The sequence below is a fragment of the Suncus etruscus genome, chromosome 4 (assembly GCF_024139225.1).
Source record: "Suncus etruscus isolate mSunEtr1 chromosome 4, mSunEtr1.pri.cur, whole genome shotgun sequence".
NCBI lineage: Eukaryota > Metazoa > Chordata > Mammalia > Eulipotyphla > Soricidae > Suncus > Suncus etruscus.
Window position 1 is genome coordinate 163,707,912 of NC_064851.1, and position 19,409 is coordinate 163,727,320.

The 19,409-nt window shown below is 36.8% G+C and overlaps 1 protein-coding gene across 2 annotated transcripts in view; it reads right to left on the reverse strand.

Annotated features, from left to right (window-relative positions):
- Positions 1-19,409, reverse strand: part of DMXL1 (Dmx like 1) — a 159,531-nt gene that overhangs the window by 93,605 nt on the left and 46,517 nt on the right. For both annotated transcript variants that reach the window (XM_049771388.1, XM_049771387.1), the window contains exons 11-19: positions 14,879-15,135; positions 14,091-14,772; positions 13,882-14,003; positions 11,369-11,458; positions 11,192-11,291; positions 8,632-8,751; positions 8,170-8,391; positions 5,174-6,856; positions 2,137-2,244 (exon numbers count right to left, since the gene is read on the reverse strand). In XM_049771388.1, the coding sequence (XP_049627345.1) occupies positions 2,137-2,244; positions 5,174-6,856; positions 8,170-8,391; positions 8,632-8,751; positions 11,192-11,291; positions 11,369-11,458; positions 13,882-14,003; positions 14,091-14,772; positions 14,879-15,135 (3,384 nt within the window). The remainder of the gene's footprint in view (positions 1-2,136; positions 2,245-5,173; positions 6,857-8,169; positions 8,392-8,631; positions 8,752-11,191; positions 11,292-11,368; positions 11,459-13,881; positions 14,004-14,090; positions 14,773-14,878; positions 15,136-19,409) is intronic.

Here is a 19,409-nt window from a genome sequence, read left to right on the forward strand (position 1 = left end):
TTTATTATGTATTTTGTAGTTATTGTAATTTTGGAACAACTACTATGGGGGATGGAGAAAATTTGAAAAATTAAAAAATTGAAAAAGATGAAAAGCAAGATTTGCAAAATGTACAATTTGGTGAAAACATAGCAAAAACTTCAGAACCTGAAAACTACGTCAAATTTCAGTTCCACACCCCAGTTAACTAACTGGGGCGCTGAAGAGATAGTAGAGGCAGGCAGGAAGGAGGGCAGGAAGGAATCTGGGAAGACTGATGTCAGGAAATGTGCGCTGGTGAAGGGAAGGATGTTGGAACATTGTATAACTCAATCCTAAACCACTTTGTATTTCAAATTGGTTCAATTAAAAATCATTAATTAAAAGTTAGCTAATTACGTCTTTGATAATTATATCAGACATATATAAAATAAAATTTTTATAATGAACCTAAGGTTCAATCAAGCTACACACTATAACTAGCTACATCCTTGGCACTGATCTCAAATATTAATTTAGTATTCATTGTCTTGGAATAGAAAATATCCAGTATACCCAAGTTTTGGGAAATAAACAGGAAAATTTAAAAAAAGTCTATGTTATGAATGGACAGTTGTATTAAATATATTTAGATTATTATGTCCCCTCCACCAAGTCCAGTAACTTTTCATGAATAATTAAAGATTGGATTTAGAATCCTAAGCTTTATTTTTCCAAACGTTAATACAAAGTGAATGGAGTAAGGAAGCAGAAGAGAGAGGAAAAGAAGAGATCAAAGAACAGATACAAACTTATCATCCCAATGACAATGTTTAAACCTGTAGAACCAAGGATGCTTCAACTTGTCTCAGCTTTAGGCAAAGAAACATACAATTTTGTTTAAATTATGTTAAATGGTATTTTTGCTTCTTGAGTTTTCTGAGTAACAGTATTTAACAATCTGAAATAGTAAAATAATACATGAAATAAAAAATACGGGCCCGGAGAGATAGCACAGCAGCAAGCAGCCGATCCAGGACCAAAGGTGGTTGGTTCGAATCCCGGTGTCCCATATGGTCCCCCGTGCCTGCCAGGAGCTATTTCTGAGCAGATAGCCGGGAGGAACCCCTGAGCACTGCTGGGTGTGGCCCAAAAATAAAAAAAATCAAAAAAAAAAAAAGAAATAAAAAATACATATACTATAATAGTCACTGTGAAGGCAAGGAAATTTTACTCTTCCTTGTTTTAGACCAGTTTCTAGTAAAAAATAAATTTGCATTATTTCTATTACAAAAGTTATCCACATTTTGAGGGAAAAGAACATTGAATAAAGAGGAAAACAAGAAAAAAACAGTACTAAGCAATCTGTACTATACATACTATAATTGAAAATGCATCACCATGGAGCTAGAGAGAAAGTATAGCTACAGGTAAGGTGTTTGCCTTGCACAAAGCCAACCAGATTCGATCCCTAGCATCCAGTATGGTCCCCTGGGCACCACTAGTAGTAATCCCTAAGCACAGTGCAGGAATAAGCCCTGAATACCACCTGGTATGGTCCAAACACAAACAGAAAATGCAATACCAAACATTCAACTGCTCAATATGTATTCCCATTAACTTTCTTAGCTACCAAAATGTTTCCATGATTTTGTCTGTTTGTGGAATACTGGACAGTGCGCAGGGGATCTAACCACTGTTGGCCAGAGGCAATGTCTTAAGCTCTGTACTATCTAGCCCCAATTTTCAGTAATGCTCAGGGATCTATATATATCTATATATGTATATCAAACCACTGTTAGCCACAGAGAAAGTGATCATAAGCCCTGTACTATCTAGTCCAAATTTTCAGTAAAATAAAATATATTAGTGGGGTGAGGATATAGTTAAAAAGAGATGGAACAATATTTTACATAAAGGAGCCCCCAATTTGATCTCAAGAATCATTCTGAGAATTGCCATAAATGACCCTTGAGTCCCAAGTAGGAAATAGCCTTGGAGCATTGCATGGCATGGTCCAAAAATATCAAAACATTAAGTAGAAAGAAACCAAAAAATTGTAAGACTTAGAATGTGTCAAATTTGTTATTATCATGTCTAAGCAAAAAAACAAACTTAAAAGTTTTCATGCCTCTCTTCTATTTGCCTTACTATTTAATATATTACTACCAAAATCACCTTGATGAAGGAGTTGAATTCGATACGCTGGAAGGGATGTGGTAAGAAATGTATGAAGTCGAACAGCCAAAAGAAATTTTAATCCACATTCATCAAGTGTTTCTCCACCTACAAGAGGGAGAAATGGGTTATTTTATTTGAATTATTTTTTCATTAGCAAAACACAACAATAATAATCCCTAGAGGCAGGGTATGTATGCAGCATGAAATAGGGGTACAAAATATTCTGAAATTGATAAAAGTTAGCATTTGATGCTCCATATCACTAATCATCAGGGAGATGCAAAACAAAACAATGACGAGGTACCACATTACACCACAGAGATTGGCACACATCACAAAGAATGAGAAGAAGCAGTGCTGGCGAGGATGTGGAGAGAAAGAAACTTTTATCCACTGCTGGTGGGATTGCCGTCTAGTCCAACCTTTACAAAAAGCGATATGGAGATTCTTTCAAAAACTGGAAATTGAGCTACCATAAGATCCAGCTATACCACTCCTAGGGACATACCCTAGGGACACAAAAATACAATACAAAAATCCCTTCCTTACACCTATATTCATTGCAGCACTATTTATGATAGCCAGACTACAGAAACAACCAAGATGCCCTTCAACAGATGAATGGTTAAAGAAACTGTGGTATATATATATATATAATGGAATAATATGCAGCTGTCAGGAGAGATAAAGTCATGAAATTTTTCTATACATGGATGTACATGGAATCTATTATGCTGAATGAAATAAATAAGAGGGAGAGAGAAAGATGCAGAACAGTCTCATCTATGGGTTTTAAGAAAAATAAAAGACACTCTTGCAATAATTTTCAGAAACAAAAGAAGAGAGCTGGCAGTTCCAGCTCACTTCATGAAGCTCACCACAAAGAGTGATGAGTGTAGTTAGAGAAATAACTACATTGTGAACTATCCTAATAATGAGAATGTATGAAGGAAATAGGAAGCCTGTCTAGAGTACAGGCAGTGGTAGAGTGGAGAGGAGGGAGATTTGAGACATTGGTGAATGTTGCACTGAAGGGGGGTGTTCTTTACATGACTGAAACCAAACCATCATCATGTTTGTAATCAAAGTGTTTAAATAAAGATATTAATTAAAAATAAAATAAAAAAGAAAGAATTGAATTAAGAAATGGTAAATAACTATCTAAAATATAAATTAGGAGAAAATAAAAAGAAAAAGTTAGTATTTGAAATATCAGTAAATACCTTTTTCTATACAATCATGCACTATAAAAATACAGTACAGTTATATAATTGGGAAAGTGAAAGAACAAGTTGACTCAAGATAACCAACACTTTATAATCTGATTATCATAAGAGAATTTTTTTTTTGTTTTTAGAGCACACCTGGTGATGCTCAGGGGTTTTCCTGGCTATGTGCTCAGAAATTGCTCCTGGTTTGGGGATCTTGGGGATCGAACCATGGTCTGACCTAGGTTAGTGAGGCGGAAGCTCTAGCGCTTGTGTCACCACTCTGGTTCCAAAATGTGGATAATTTTTTTAATAATTTAGCTTTTCTAGTATATAACATATTTCATATTAGTTCAAGTTATATATCCTTTCCAGTAACATGTGGCTAACATCAAAAGAAATGGTTATGGTGGAAGTCCTGACTTTTTCTTCAATTAAAAACATAAAATACCTATGATTTTGCTAAAAAACAAAACAAAACAAAAAACAAACCCTGTTAGTAATATCTCTTAAAACAGAAGAATCATGCTTTATTAAGCCAGCTTTTTTCCCCCTTAAATTTTTAGTTTTTCATTTTTTCCTTAAATTTGCTTCTAAGTTCACAGGAAATATACTATTGATCTAGGATATTCAGACTTTTATTTTTTATTATTTTTTCATTTTTTCCTTAAATTTACTTCTAAGTTCAAAGGGGACCTCCTAACTGATCTAACATAAGACTGAATTTATTAATTTCATATCTCATTTGAAATTAATGAAAATTTGGCATTGGAATTTGTTCAAGAAAGACCTAAGAAGGCAGAGAGATAGGTAGCACAGCAGGCAAAGGCTCTTGCTTTGCTTTTGGCTGACTCAGGCTCAACTCTGATACTTACTATAGTCCCGACTGATCACATGCAGGTGTGATTCTTGAGCAAAGAGCAGGAGTAAACCCTGAGTATTACCAGTTATATCCCAAAACAAAATCAAACAACAGAAAAGACAAATAAATATATAAACCAATAGTACAGTATCAATATACAAAGACAAATTGTCTTTCTTTTGTTTTTTTTTTTTTGTTTTTTTTTTTTTGGTTTTTGGGCCACACCTGGCAGTGCTCAGGGGTTACTCCTGGCTGTCTGCTCAGAAATAGCTCCTGGCAGGCACGGGGGACCATATGGGACATCGGGATTCGAACCAACCACCTTTGGTCCTGGATCGGCTGTTTGCAAGGCAAACACCGCTGTGCTATCTCTCCGGGCCCACAAATTGTCTTTCTTAGGGGCTCAGCCTATCTTATATATTTCAGGGTCTGGGTTTAATCCTCAGTAATCTCCTAACATTCACTGAAGTGCCAGGGCAAGGAAGCATTCTAGATGGGCTGCCTAGTGCCACGATGAATTGTGATTTCCTGTATACATTAACTTAATGTATGTGACTCATACCTAAAAAGTGTGAGTACCGAAGTGTGACCTGACAAGTACTGCAACACAAATGCATGCAAAATCCAAGATACAGTCTGACTCCTGGGACAGGAGGGATAATATAGGGCGCTAGCCTTGCAAGCAACAGATCCAGGTTCGATCTTCAGCACTTGCATATGTCCCCTGGAGTCCTGCCAGGAGTGATTCCTAAGCTGAGCTAAGAGTATCCCTGAGCACACTGGGTGGGCCCAAAAAACCAAACCAAAATTGTATGACCTTTAGGTAATAACATACACTACCCACAATACACAATAGTCACTGCAACAACCATAACACAAGGGTCAGAGAAGAATGCCAAAAAGTTGCTCTGTGGGTAAACATTATGTTTAATTTCCCCCAATACCATACTCAATTTAGTTTTACCTTGGCTTCTGTCTCTGCTTTCTCCAATATCGGTGCTCGTAGTTGCAATTGTATCTGCTAAGGCCATCAGAGACATCTGTTCCATCCGACTGAGCCCTGGTAAACTAGAATGAAGCAAGTGTCCAGAAAGAACCTGAGCATGTTCAGGACCAAAGTAAGTTGGACTGCACTGTGAAAGGTCAATAACCTTGGGCTTTGCATTTTCTTCATCTGTTTCTAACACATAACTATCAGTAGTTAAAGATGAAACCTGAAAAAGGGCATCATAACTTTCTTTTGACAATTGGTTTGAGTTATTTCTGGTACTCTGATTGCTAGATTTCTCCAAAGATGAGTGACAGCTATCATCATCTGCTGCAAGTAAAGCATATAAAGGAAGTGGAGGGACAGAATCTATTTCTGTGTAATCAGTATTCTCACTCTTGTTGAATGCCTGTGGGTCTCTGGTAGTGCTGCCACTTGCACTGATAGTGAGAGACCTGAGACGGCGCTCATGATTAGACTCAGTTTCATTAAGAGCCACAATTTCTCCAGCAATGCACTTAACAAGATGTGACAAGATGGCTTTTGCTCTCCGAACTTTGCCAAGATCCATGAGTTCCAAAAGCTGTAAAGGATGGTACTGAGGTAAAGTTGGGGACAGAGCATGAGCTGCTTCAAAAAGACCTGAATCTTCCATATCCACAGGAACAAATGCCGTTTTCTTTCCACATATTTTCTGTGCAAGACTGGTCATAGATCGAGTTAGAGTTTTCTTTGGAGGATGTAATCCAGAACTTGATAAGTTATTGTGTTTCACTAAACTTACTAAAGATGGAGTACTCCCATTATATGAATCTGTTATAATAGGTTCTTGTTTGCAAGATGGCTGCCACTGGGAATATACATGCATTTCACAATCCATTCCTACAACAAGGATGCCATCCCGGACCCAGGATAAAGAAACAGGAAAAGGTGGAGAGCCTTCTACAGAAGAGACCAAGTCTACACTTCGTAAAAGCACAAACTTAGAAAGAGGTACAACTCTAGTATTCTCCCAGAGAGGAAAAATAAGGCTTTCCTTACCAGTCTGTTCTTGTATCTTGCCAGACAAGGGTCCATACATAAAGAGTTTTGATCCGATTCCTATAGTCAAGATATGAGAACCATCCTCTCTAGACATCCAGTCTAAATGTACTAAGTGCTTTGTGTTTGATGTGACACTTTCTTTACTGGATAAATATACCTCTTGTTTATTATAGGCAATTAAATTGCTATCGATACTAATGTCAGAATCCAACACTGTATTTAACTCATCTAAATGAATTGTCTGTTCAAGGACCCAACAAGAACCTCCTGTAGATTCACATTCAAAAATACTCACATGCATCACAAAGTCCTGAGAATATCTACTATTAGATGTGGGTTGCTTGTATGCTACTGCTAGGCGGTTTGTGTGTGCACAGCTAACTTCAATAGGCCTACCAGGTATAGTTATACTACTATTGCTGTGAAGTCCATCTTCAATAAGTAGTGGCCATTCTTCCCAAATATACACAAGCTCCAATTCTCCATTCTTGGATGTGGTGGACTCTCCATCCATTACTCTGCATCTCCAAAATCTTACTTTCTCATCTGAACATGAAGTTGCCAACAAATATGGAGCACTGCATATAGGATATATGGAAGAAGAACTCAAATGTCCTAAAAGAAAAATAATACAAACTTAGTTAATATTTGTTTCTGTTACAGTCTATAAAAGAATGTTATAGTCTAAAAAGGTTAGTCTATAAATAAAATGATGAATTAAAGGTTTTACCGTAGTTCTTGTGCCTTATTAATAATTCTATATTTAATTTAAATACACGGGGACACAAGGGTCAACAAGATCAGAAAGATACTTTTAGTGACATCAAGATAAATTAATTTTTATTTTTGGTAGTCTTTCAGATTCAGCATGAATTCACATTAAGAGAGCTGTTTTTAGAAATACCTTCCATTTTTCTTATATTTTCAATATCATTAATAGGGACTATATCCAGCAGTACTGAGGACACCCTGGGTGTTCATAGTTAACATCGTGATTTTAGGGCTTGACAGTTTAGTGCTTGAGTCAACATTGCAGTTCTATGACTCTGGTACTGATTGGGGGGGGGGGGGGGAACTACGGCAACATCAAGCACTACTGCCAAGAGGCATTAAATGCCGAGTACTAAACTCAGGGTCTCAAATATGCTAAGCATGTGCTCACCTGAGTCAAATCCCCAGTTCTACCATTTTAAAAATAAATTATAGTATTAAAGCTATTTGGTCTGGCTAAGGATAATAGTGCTAAAAATTGTGTCAATGTGGCCAGAGTGATAGTACAGGGCACTTGCCTTGCATGTAGTGATGCTAGTTTGATTTCAGGCCCTGAAATATCCCTCCCCACTCCCCCCATACACCTAAAAAATGTGTCAATATTTTTTAACTTTTCATTTTTCTTAAAAAGTATAAAATGAAGCAGAAAATAAAGTGATTAACACAGGTTAATATGCTTACTTCTGCTAATTTTGCTAGTTAGAAAAAATCAGTAGCTAAGTAGCAACCTAGCAAACAAAAGAGCATCCCAAAATATCAGCTAAATAAACAAATCCCTTTCATATATTTGCTGTATGTGTGTGTATGTATATAGAATAGACAGACTGTTAAGCAAAATAAAAAATATGAAAAAACTCAATTTTAATTATAAAATGAAAAGACTTTGGTTATAAAAAATGGATTTAGTTTAGGTCCTCTTGATACTCTCGAACAGTGGTTCTTTCTTTTTACTGGCATTAGAATCATGTGTTCCAGGATTAAAGCCTTGCTGGCTTCTCGCAAGGCACGTGTCCTATCCACTATACTATCAATACAGCCCCAACTTCTTTGTGGATTTACAAAGAAACATCTGCACCTATTTTAAAATATACAGTAAGTCCTTAACAATTACTCAAGGATTACAAAGTTTGATTAGTCTCTTTAGAAAATCTACAAACCTGCTGAGGGTTTAACACTTATTATCTCCACTCCTTCTGGCAATTGCAATTCTTGACTATAAACTATTTCTGAAGACAGAGTCAACTTGCTGGTACTCTGGAGATTTGCTCTGCAAGCCTGATATTTCTGTGAAAAAGGAGACACAATCTTCTCTGGAGAAGAATAATCATCTTCTTCAGACTGCCAAATGGTTTCAGATACTTTTACATCTACTTTTTCATCTATAAATTATAAGATAATTAAAATCAGTAAAGATAATTACGATTGTTATGTATCTAATCCATATGCCTAATGAAAGGCTTTAAAAGGAACATTTATGTAATACTTTACAGTAAAAAAAGCAATTTGTTTTTTAAATTACATAAATAATAATTATCACTACTCAATACAAATACTTTTTAAAAATGTACCCTCAACTGCTTACTTAACTAAAGAATCAAGAGTTAAGAAATAAAACTTACCCAATAAGACAGGAACAGATTTTAAATGTAAATTCCACATGTGCAACAGTGAACGGTTCTCTTGAGTATATTCTATTACAATTAAGTAGAATTTTTCAGAAAATCCATTACAAGATTTGCCTGTTGGAATTAATTATTTTTTCATTACTAACAAGAATAAGAGGCAACTTATTAAGTACACCATATTAAAAAGTGCATTTTACCAAAGTACTAAAAATTCTTTAAGTTCCTGGGCCCGGAGAGATAGCACAGCGGCGTTTGTCTTGTAAGCAGCTGATCCAGGACCAAAGGTGTTTGGTTCGAATCCCGGTGTCCCACATGGTCCCCCATGCCTGCCAGGAGCTATTTCTGAGCAGACTGCCAGGAGTAACCCCTGAGCACCGCTGGGTGTGGCCCAAAAAACCAAAAAAAAAAAAAAAATCTTTAAGTTCCATAGTAGCATCATAAAATATAAATGATTTCTTTGCCACACAAATTTATAATAACTTGAAATTTTAACTTGTACTATATATTTTTAATCAACAGGATTTTAGAAAATGCAGTGTGAGGGATCAAATATAGCAGGTTAGGTAAGCACTCTACCAGTTGAGCTATATCCCTAACCCTCAGAATTTTGTGTGTGTGGGGGTGAATTGTGGGAACACAACTAAAATTTCTCAGGGTTATTCTTTGCTCAGTACTAGGGTTAACTCTCACAATGCTCAGGAGCCAGTATGTGGTGTTGTGAATCAAACTGGGGCCTCAGACATTAAAAGTATGCTCCAGACTATTGTGCTTCACTCCCACGCCCCTCCCTAAAAATCCTCACACACAAAGCTATTTCTTTTTGGTTTGGGCCATATCCAGCAGTGCTCAAAAATGTAAACTGGTTCAACCTTTTGGGAAAACAATATGGACACGTCTCATCTCAAAAAACAAGAGCAGGATGCTGAAAGAATATAGAAGTGATACGCATGGTATCCCTTCATTAGTGCAAACTAGAGTTTAGAAGGAAAAAAAAAGGGAAAGAGGGAGGGACAGCAAGAGAAAAGAGAGAGAGAGAGAGAGAGAGAGAGAGAGAGAGAGAGAGAGAGAGAGAGAGAGAGAGAGAGAGAGAGAGAGAGAGAGAGAGAGAGAGAGAGAGAGAGAGAGAGAGAGAGAGAGAGAGAGAGAGAGAGAAGTAAAATGTCTGTCCCAAAGGGTTAAGGCAGGGGTAAGTGTGGGAGGCAAACTGGACCCAATAGTAGAAGGAAACATGCACTGGTGAAAGACAGTGTGTGTGTGTGTGTATATATATATATATATATAGTATGACTGAAACTCAAGATGAACAACGTTGTAACCACAGGGTTTAAATAAAGTAATTTATTAAAAAACAAAACAAAACAAAACAAAACCTGATCTTCTATATCACCGGAATATCCACTTCTAGGCATCTACCACAAGGGCCCAAAAACTCTACTCAGAAAAGACCCCTGTGCTCCCATGTTCATTGAAGCACTATTCACAATACCCGAACATCTGGGATTAATTATGTTTCTCAATAATCAGGTGTATATACTATGAAAGTTGGGGCTAAAGTGATAGTATAGTGGGGTAGGGCATTTGGTTTTCACACAGCCAACCCAGATTCTAGTCCCTGCATCCCATATGGTTCCCATGAACCCACCAGGAGTAATACTGAGCACAGATCCAGGAACACCCCAGAACACTGCTGGGTGTGGCCCCAAAATTTAAAAAACAAAATTGTAAGGGAAGAATTCAACCATGCAAAGAGCCCCTTCATGTTAATGATAAAAATAAACCTTTTAATGAGCTCAAGAAACAGTACAGTAGGTAGGGAGCTTGTCATATATGTAGCCAATACAGTTTTGTTTCCTGGCACTCCATACGGTTCCTCAAGAACCCAAGGAGTGATGCCTCAGCACAGAACCAGGAGTAATACCTAAGCACAGCTAGGATGGTCTGAAACCCCAAAGGATGGGAAAATACACCTAGTATGGTTTTTAAAAATCTTAATTGATGAACCTTTTCAATTTTTCAAATGTAATGCCTGTTATGAATAAAAAGAGTATCGTAAATCCTCTTATTGGAGATAAATATTATCAGAAACATACAGAGGAAAATCTTAACTTTAAGAATGAGGCCGGAAAGATATCATGGAGGTAAGGTGTTTGCCTTGCATGCAGAAGGACGGTCGTTCGAATCCCGGCATCCCATATTGTCCTCTGAGCCTGCCAGGAGTAACCCCTGAGCACTGCCAGGTGTGACCCAGAAACCAAAAAATAAAAAAATAATAATAGAATTAAGAAATATTCTATCAGGCTGAGCAGTGGCACGAAGTGGTGTCTGCCTTGCCAGTGCTAGCCTAGAATGGACTGTGGTTCGATCTCCTGGAGTCTCATATGGTTCCTCAAGCCAGAAGAGATTTTTGAGTGCATAGCCAAGAGTAACCCCTGAGCCTCACTGAGTGTGCCCCCTCAAAAAAAAAAAAAAAAAGAAAAAGAAAGATTCTATTAATTTTTCTTTATTAAATGCCAAGCAAATTCTATATTTCTTATTGTATAAAAAAATCTATTACCTGCATCAGATTTTGTATCTTTTCCCAGACTTTTCTTCTCATGAGTACTCAAAATAAAATCTTCTTGAAAAACATGAAGCAATTGGGTTTTTCTGCCTTGCTGAATATAAATAAATAGCAACATTAGTGACATAAAAATTATTTACTTCATGCTAAGTGACCTGAAAATATACTTACAAGTTTGGTAATGGGATCCAAAGCAATAATGCATCCTGGCCTTGCTGTTGACTGTTGACTTACGATATTAAACACTTCACCAACATATTTCTGTTTGTAAAAAAAAAAAAAAGTCATCTCATTTATCAAACAATCTGAAAGAACTATTAATACCAAGATAAAATATCTTAAGCAAAATATATGAGAACATCAAGGGAATTAAATAAGTATACAAGTCAATTTCACTATAAACACTGTAGGATTTTATCTTATAAAGAAATAATTAGGTATAAATTAAGATTTTCAGCTCAGGGGTGAATCACCCAAGCATAGCCCACATCTCCAAACAACTTTAAAAAAAAAATAAAGAAAAAGATATCAAGGGAATCCAGATAGGAAAAGAAGAAGTCCAGCTCTCGCTATTTGCAGATGACATGATACTCTACTTAGAAAACCCTAAAGACTCTACAAAAAAAGCTTCCAGAAACAATAGATTCATAGAGCAAGGTGGCAGCCTACAAAATTAACACACAAAAATCAATGGCCTTTCTATACACCAATAGTAATAAGGAAGAAACAGACATTAGGAAAACAACCCCATTCACAATAATGCCACACAAACTCAAATATCTTAGAATCAACTTGACTAAAAATGTGAAGGACCTATACAAAGAAAACTATAAAACTCTGCTCCAAGAAGAGAGGACACGAAGAAATGGAAGCACATACCCTGCTCATGGATTGGCAGAATTAACATCATTAAAATGGCAATACTCCTCAAAGCACTCTCTAAAGATACCCATGACATTCTTCAAAGAAGTGGATCAGGCACTTTTGAAATTCATTTGGAACTATAAACACTCTAGAATAGCTAAAGCAATCATTGGGAAAAAGAATATGGGAGGAATTACTTTCCCCAACTTTAAACTGTACTAAAAAGCAATAGTTATCAAAACAGCATGGTATTGGAATAAAGACAGACCCTCAGATCAGTCCACCTCGTGCTCCTGCGTTCTCACTGCAAAGGTTCTCGGACCCTATGAAGGTTGCTTAGGGATGCAGCACTTCCACAGCAATGTACGAAGGTAAAATCCAAATGCATTAAAGACCTCGATATCAGACCCGAAACCATAAGATATATAGAACAACACGTAGGCAAAACGCTCCAGGACATTAAGACTAAAGGCATCTTTAAGGAGGAAACTGCACTCTCTAAACAAGTGAAAGCAGAGATTAACAGATGAGAATATATTAAGCTGAGAAGCTTCTGCTCCTCAAAGGAAATAGTGCCCAGGATACAAGAGTCACCCACTGCGTGGGAGAAACTATTCACCCAATACCCATCAGATAAGGGCTAATCTCCAAAATATCCAAGGCACTGACAGAACTCTACAAGAAAAAATCATCTAATCCCATCAAAAAATGGGGAGAAGAAATGGACAGACACTTTGACAAGGAAGAAATACAAATGGCCAAAAGACACATGAAAAAATGCTTCACATCACTAATCATCAGGAAGATGCAAATCAAAACAACTATGAGGTACCACCTCACACCACAGCAAGACTCTAGAAACAACCAAGATGCCCTTCAACAGACAAATGGCTAAAGAAACTCTGGTACATATACACAATGGAATATTATGCAGCTGTCAGGAGAGATGAAGTCATGAAATTTTCCTATACAAGGATGTACACAGAATCTATTATGCAGAGTGAAATAAGTCAGAGAGAGAGAGAGAGAGAAAAAGGCAGAATGGTCTCACTCATCTATGGTTTTTTGTTTTGTTTTGTTTTGTTTTGTTTTTGGGCCACACCCGGCATTGCTCAGGGGTTACTCCTGGCTGTCTGCTCAGAAACAGCTCCTGGCAGGCACGGGGGACCATATGGGACCCGGCATTCGAACCAACCACCTTTGGTCCTGGATCGGCTGCTTGCAAGGCAAACGCCACTGTGCTATTTCTCTGAGCCCTCATCTATGGGTTTTAAGAAAAATGTTTTGTTTTGTTTTTTTGGGGGGTCACACCCGGCAGCACACAGGGGTTACTCCTGGCTCTATGCAAAGAAATCGCCCCTGGCAGGCTCGGGGGACCATATGGGAATGCTGGGATTCGAACCACTGTCTTTTTGCATGCAAGGCAAATGCACTACCTCCATGCTATCTGCCTGGCCCCATAAGCTGATTTCTTGAATTACTTATTTTGACAGCTCTAGTTAAGATTACATTATCAAGATGATCCAACATAACTTATACATAATACTGTTGATTGCTATTTATCTCTGAGAAAAGAAATATTACAGAAAAACATATCATAGAACTTACTAGATTCTACTTTTGTAATGAATAAAGAGATTACTTTTTAAGGTCCTAAGATTCACTTAAGGGCTATCATGCAAATAGTTTTTTTAAAAAAATTAAAAAACGTTAAAACAAAAAATTAATTGCAAATAATGTGCAAATTCTAGAATATGTTCAATAAGTATTATTAAGCTATCTAAAATATTTATTTAGCTTTAAAAGCTATTTATACTCACAGAGATTTCATGATTGGAAAGTTCATATAGAAGTTTCTTGGCATCAATAACTGCTTCATACAATCTCAGATATTGTCCATCACTTGCTACAAAGCATGCACTAGGAGAGTTGCAGTATGCACCTAGAAAATATGTATGAATACTTAAATTTTCATTCCTAAGAGATGTTATAGAATCTGATCTTCTTAAATAAAAATGATAATGCTTACCTAGACAGTAACTGGGTATAAGTGTGGGCAGCCATGCAACATTAGAAAATGCAGAAACATGAAGAGAATTGATCCGGGCAAGCTCAGAAACACCTCCAGAAAAAGACAATGGCCCAACAGGATCAACCCTCCAAAGAATAAGTTCACTATAAACTGCACTGGGATCCTGAAATGGCACATCAAGAGTGCTTTTCTTTTGTGGAGCCAAGGAACAGTCTTCAGCATTTGCAGCATCATATGGTTGGTTTTGGTCAACATCTGGAGTCCTCAGTGCATTATGGTGTGATGTAGTAAGTAATAATGGTAATACTGAATGGCAAGCTAAATTGTTAAGATGAAAACGATGACCACAGTATCTAGATTTATGAGAAATACTGAGAACTGTAGAAAAAGCAGATTCCTCAGCAAAACTGACCAGCCACTGATTCAAAGAGCCATCTGCATGTTTTGAAATCATCATGACATTAGGGGTAAAAATGCTTAATTTTAAGTTATTAGTTGATTTGCTATGACCAGAAGAGAAAAGCATTGATGTGGAACGTGTGAGGACAGAGGGTTTTTGTTTTCCTTGCTGAATAGCCAAGTCAACATTTTTAGTGCAGGCGTACATCACTATGCTTTTACAGAGAGAATTTGCATCGCCAGTCGGGAAAGCTACAGGAATTCTGGAAACGAAGGAAACCTAGGATGTTAAAAGTAAACATTAGAATACATGTAGTAATATACAAAAACAACAAATGTATATCCACATTTAACAGGTAGCCCTCTAAAGACAGTAATAATTTTACCTGTACTTGGCGAAACATTCCAGGCTGGTATTCATCCAGCCAATCCACGTGCCAAACCAGCAAAGAACCATCCATAGGATGAATACTGAATAACATGTCTGCATTCTTACTCCACTCAGACAGAAGCACTTCAATTTGATGATCAATGGCAGCTGATGGTAATGATACAAAACTTGTGTTTGATACCATTTTATCCTTGCCTAATTCCTTCTTTTCAAAATTTATTTTCAGACCAACATCCTCATCATCATCCATTTCTGTAAGAAAAAAGATTTAAGAACTGACTAAAATCAATTAAGTCATTATTATAATAAGAAATACACTTCTAAACAGATTCAAGATCACAACATAATGGTATTCATATAAATAAGAAAGGAACTTTGATTTTTTTAGTTTTGGGGCACACTCAGAGTTGGTACTCAGGGATCATATGAGATGGCAGGGACTGAACCAGGTCACCCACATGCAAGGCAAGTGTGTTACTTACTATAATATTATTCAGTCCTCAAACTGCCTTTCAAAAGTAACTATGTACCACGACTATAAGAACATTGGAGCTAAACCCATTAATCGTAGGTTATGAGATTAAGCCAGTTAAAGGACTAATAAATTAATTAACTATGAGTTAAAAAAGTTCAATCTGTTTCAAATCCCAGATGTCTCACAATAACTCCTTAGAAGAAACACTTCTCAGGTCCCTAGTTTATTCCAGTAAAATGGGGGAATTAAAATTAGGAATTCTAAGCAAATTTTCTTAAAAGAAATAATTTTTATGGTAAGTATTTTGCCATTTATTTATATATGAAAGCATCACATTATATACCTAAAATTTTACAATGTACTTCTTAGTTTTATTGATCGAAACTGTAAAAATAAAGGCAGTTATATATGAAGTTCTATTTCTGGGCTTACTCATAGTTTTTGGTATTGTATTATGTTCCATTGAATGCGCTATGCTGTTCTATTAAACCTTTTAGTTAGTTTTAATTTTCATTGTAAATTGACCATTTGCATTGTGGTTTGAAAATTGGGTTTTTATTGTGTGGTGCTTCTCTTTATTGCTGTAGGGCTCACTGGATATTTAATTTGACATTTATTTTTGTATTGTTATGGTGTTTCAATTACCTTTTTCATGTCCTCTCTCAAACTGAGGCAGATAGCCATTAGAAGGACTCCACCTATTTTCAGCATATTTTTTAAAATTAATTAATTAATTAATTTTTTTTCTTAATCTTTACCCCATTCTATTGCCTTTCTTTCCCTCAAACAAAACCACATAACTCAATTTATCTAGGTTAGCCTCTCAAATAGAGGGGGAAACAAGGGAGGGCACCAGGACCAAACAGATGTATGATCACTAATAGTAAGCTAGACAAAGAGGGGACCACCTACTCTAGCAGCCTGGGGGGGGGTAATTGTGGGGGATATGGGTTGCAGAAAGGGAATGGGGAAGGGGCAAGGACAAATTTGATGGTGGGTATTCCCCTGATTCAATGTTAATATGTACCTAAAATACTAATGTGAAAGATATGTAAGCCACTATGATCAAAATAAAAATTAAAAAAAAAAAAAAAGAAAATCAGGTTTTTGTTCCTGACCTATGGTTTTTAAAATTACTGTTATTATATATGGTTGTGGGTACTTCTTTTAAGAGCTATTTTCTTTTTTTAAAGATTAAAAAATTACTTTGTATAAACACCATTTTACAAGGTTGGTCATAAAACAGTTGTTTTCCATAAAAGCTGGACTAGACGCATCCCCACCAGCAGAGAATGAGAGTTTCTTTCTTTCCACTTCCCCACCAGTACCGATTGTTCTTATTTTTTGTCATATGTGCCTGTCTCTGTGGCATAAGATGGCGCCTCATAGTTGTTTTGATTTTCATCTCCCTGATGCTTAGTGATGTGGAGCAATTTTCATATGCCATTTGGCCCTTTGTATTCTTTTTCTATACTCTGAATTCCAACCTACTCATTAGGGTAGGATGGCTTGGGTGGTGCCACTCAATTTATATGATCTTCTTTGGGATTCCTTAGATCTTCTAAGACCTAAGTTCAAAACTCTTGGCTTTCTTTCTTTTATTTTTTATTTAAACACCTTGATTACAAACATTGTAGTTGGGTTTCTGTCATATAAAAAACACCCCCTATCACCAGTGCAGCATTCCCATCACCAGTGTCCCAATTCTCCCTCCTCCCCACCCGCCCCTGCCTGTACTCTACACAGGCTTTCTATTTCCTTCATACATTCTCGTTGTTAGGATAGTTCTCAATGTAGTTATTTCTCTAACTAAGCTCATCATTCTTTGTGGTGAGTTTTATGAGGTGAGCTGGAACTTCCAGCCCTCCTCTTTTGTCTTTAAAAATTGTTGCAAAAATGTCTTTCATTTTTCTTAAAACCCATAGATGAGTGAGACCATTGTACGAAAAGAAATAATTTTAAAAGATACATTGAGGGGCTGGAGAGATAGAATAGAAATAAGGCGTTTGCCTTGCATGCAGAAGGACGGTGGTTCAAATCCTGGCATCCCATATGGTCCCCTAAGCCTAGCAGGAACGATTTCTGAGCGTAGAGCCAGGAGTAAACCCTGAGCGCTGCCGGGTCTGACCCAAAAACCAAAAAACATAAAATAAAAAAGATACATTGATAGTTTCCTATTTTCAAATTTATCAACATATGAATAGAAATAAGCGTATTGATTTTATTATACAGTAACGTATGTACATTTTCCCCTTTAACTCAAAATATTTTGGTCTCTACCCTTAGTGATAAACCAAAATAACCCTTCTTAAAAGAGATGCTTAAAAATGTCTGGCTGTGTACAGGTAAGAAAACTAGACAAGGGCTGTAGAGATGGTACAGCGAGTAAAATGTTTGCTTTGTATGCAGCTGAGCTGAGATTTAATCCCTAGTCTGATTCGTCACCACGTGCCCTAGGCCTAGAGCCTCGATGCAAACCTATGGCACGCACGCCAGCGGCGGCGGCACAAGAAGGCCTTGCAGCTGGCACACGGGAAGGTCCGCAATTGAGATACGCAGCGCAGCAGGTGGTGAGTGTGCTGTTGTCTGCTCTGAAGCTCATGTGGCAACAGGGCCGGACTGCCCACTGGGAGGACCGGGCACTGTGCGGCACTTTGGGCACACCGGCTCACAAAGATTAGCCATCACTTCGAGGAATGACCCCTAACCTGAGCATTGTTGAGTGTGGCTTCAAAGCAGAACAGGACAACAGCAACAACAACAACACACTAGTCAAGAGTTGGTGAGATAGCTCACCAAGAGTTGGACTGAGTGCTTTGTAATTAGGAGCCCTTTATTTATCTCTGGCACTGAATAGTTCAAATAAATAAATAAAAATCGTGAAGCTCTAACCCAATAATAGAAAAAAAAAAAAGGAAAAGGGCTTAAAAAGGTAAACCATATTACTTCTACCAATAAAAATATTAGTGGAGTCCTGTAACTAAAACTTTTTAATAGCAAAATATTTATGAATAGAAACAGTGCTCATTTCTATTCTGTATGCTTAAAGAAAAATTCAAGTAAAATAAGACATTATTTCCTACATCACTGTCATGGATATAAAATAATTTACATGAATTTAAAACAGTATTGCCAAAAAGATAATAAACATAGTTAGAGAAAGGATAAACCAGTAAAACACTTCTGGAGAAAAATCTGGCAGAAGTTACTAAAATTTTATATGTTTACAAACTGTGGCAATTCTGTATCTAAGAATCTAAGTTATGGGGATGGAGCGTTAGGATAGCAGGTAGGGTGTTTGCCTTGCATGCGGCCAACAAAGGTTCAATCCTGCCAGATGTAACTCCTGAGTACTGCTGGATGTGACCGAAAAAAACAAAACAACAACAACAAAAGAATTTAAATTAATTTTTTAAATCACATAAAGATGGGAAATATGTGTCTTTACATCATTATCAGTTCAGTGATAAAGAATTTAAGTCAATTAAATGCTTATCATAGCTGAGATGTTAAGGTTTTTTTCTTAGATGAACTATGAAGGAGATGTGAATACTAATTAGATAAAAATTTACAAAGCAAGTTGTAGGGGCTAGAGAGATGGTACAGTGGGTAAGGCACTTGTCTTCCATGGGTTAACTGAGTTCAATCCCCTCACAGTACCACTGGCAGAACCAAGAAGCCCTTATATCCCAAGTAAGATACAAGTAATACCACATTTTGGCCCTAAACTATCTTGGGCATTGCAATATCAGTCCAGTTGTCTAAGAATCACTAGGCATGTCCCCTAAGCTTCCTGAGAACCGTCAGAGAACACTACTCTTGTTTTGCAAAAACAAAAGCTGTTTATACATACATAAGATTTTATGAACATTAGAACAATTAACCTAGAAGGACATACCTCAAACTTAGCAATATGAAAATATTATGCCTATCGGTATATGTCATCAGAAAAAATATTAGGATTCTGTAATTAAAACAAAAATGTTTAACAGAAAACACATTTATGAGTATTTTAAGAGTAGAAACTGGTAGCTGCCCAACCCCCAACTTT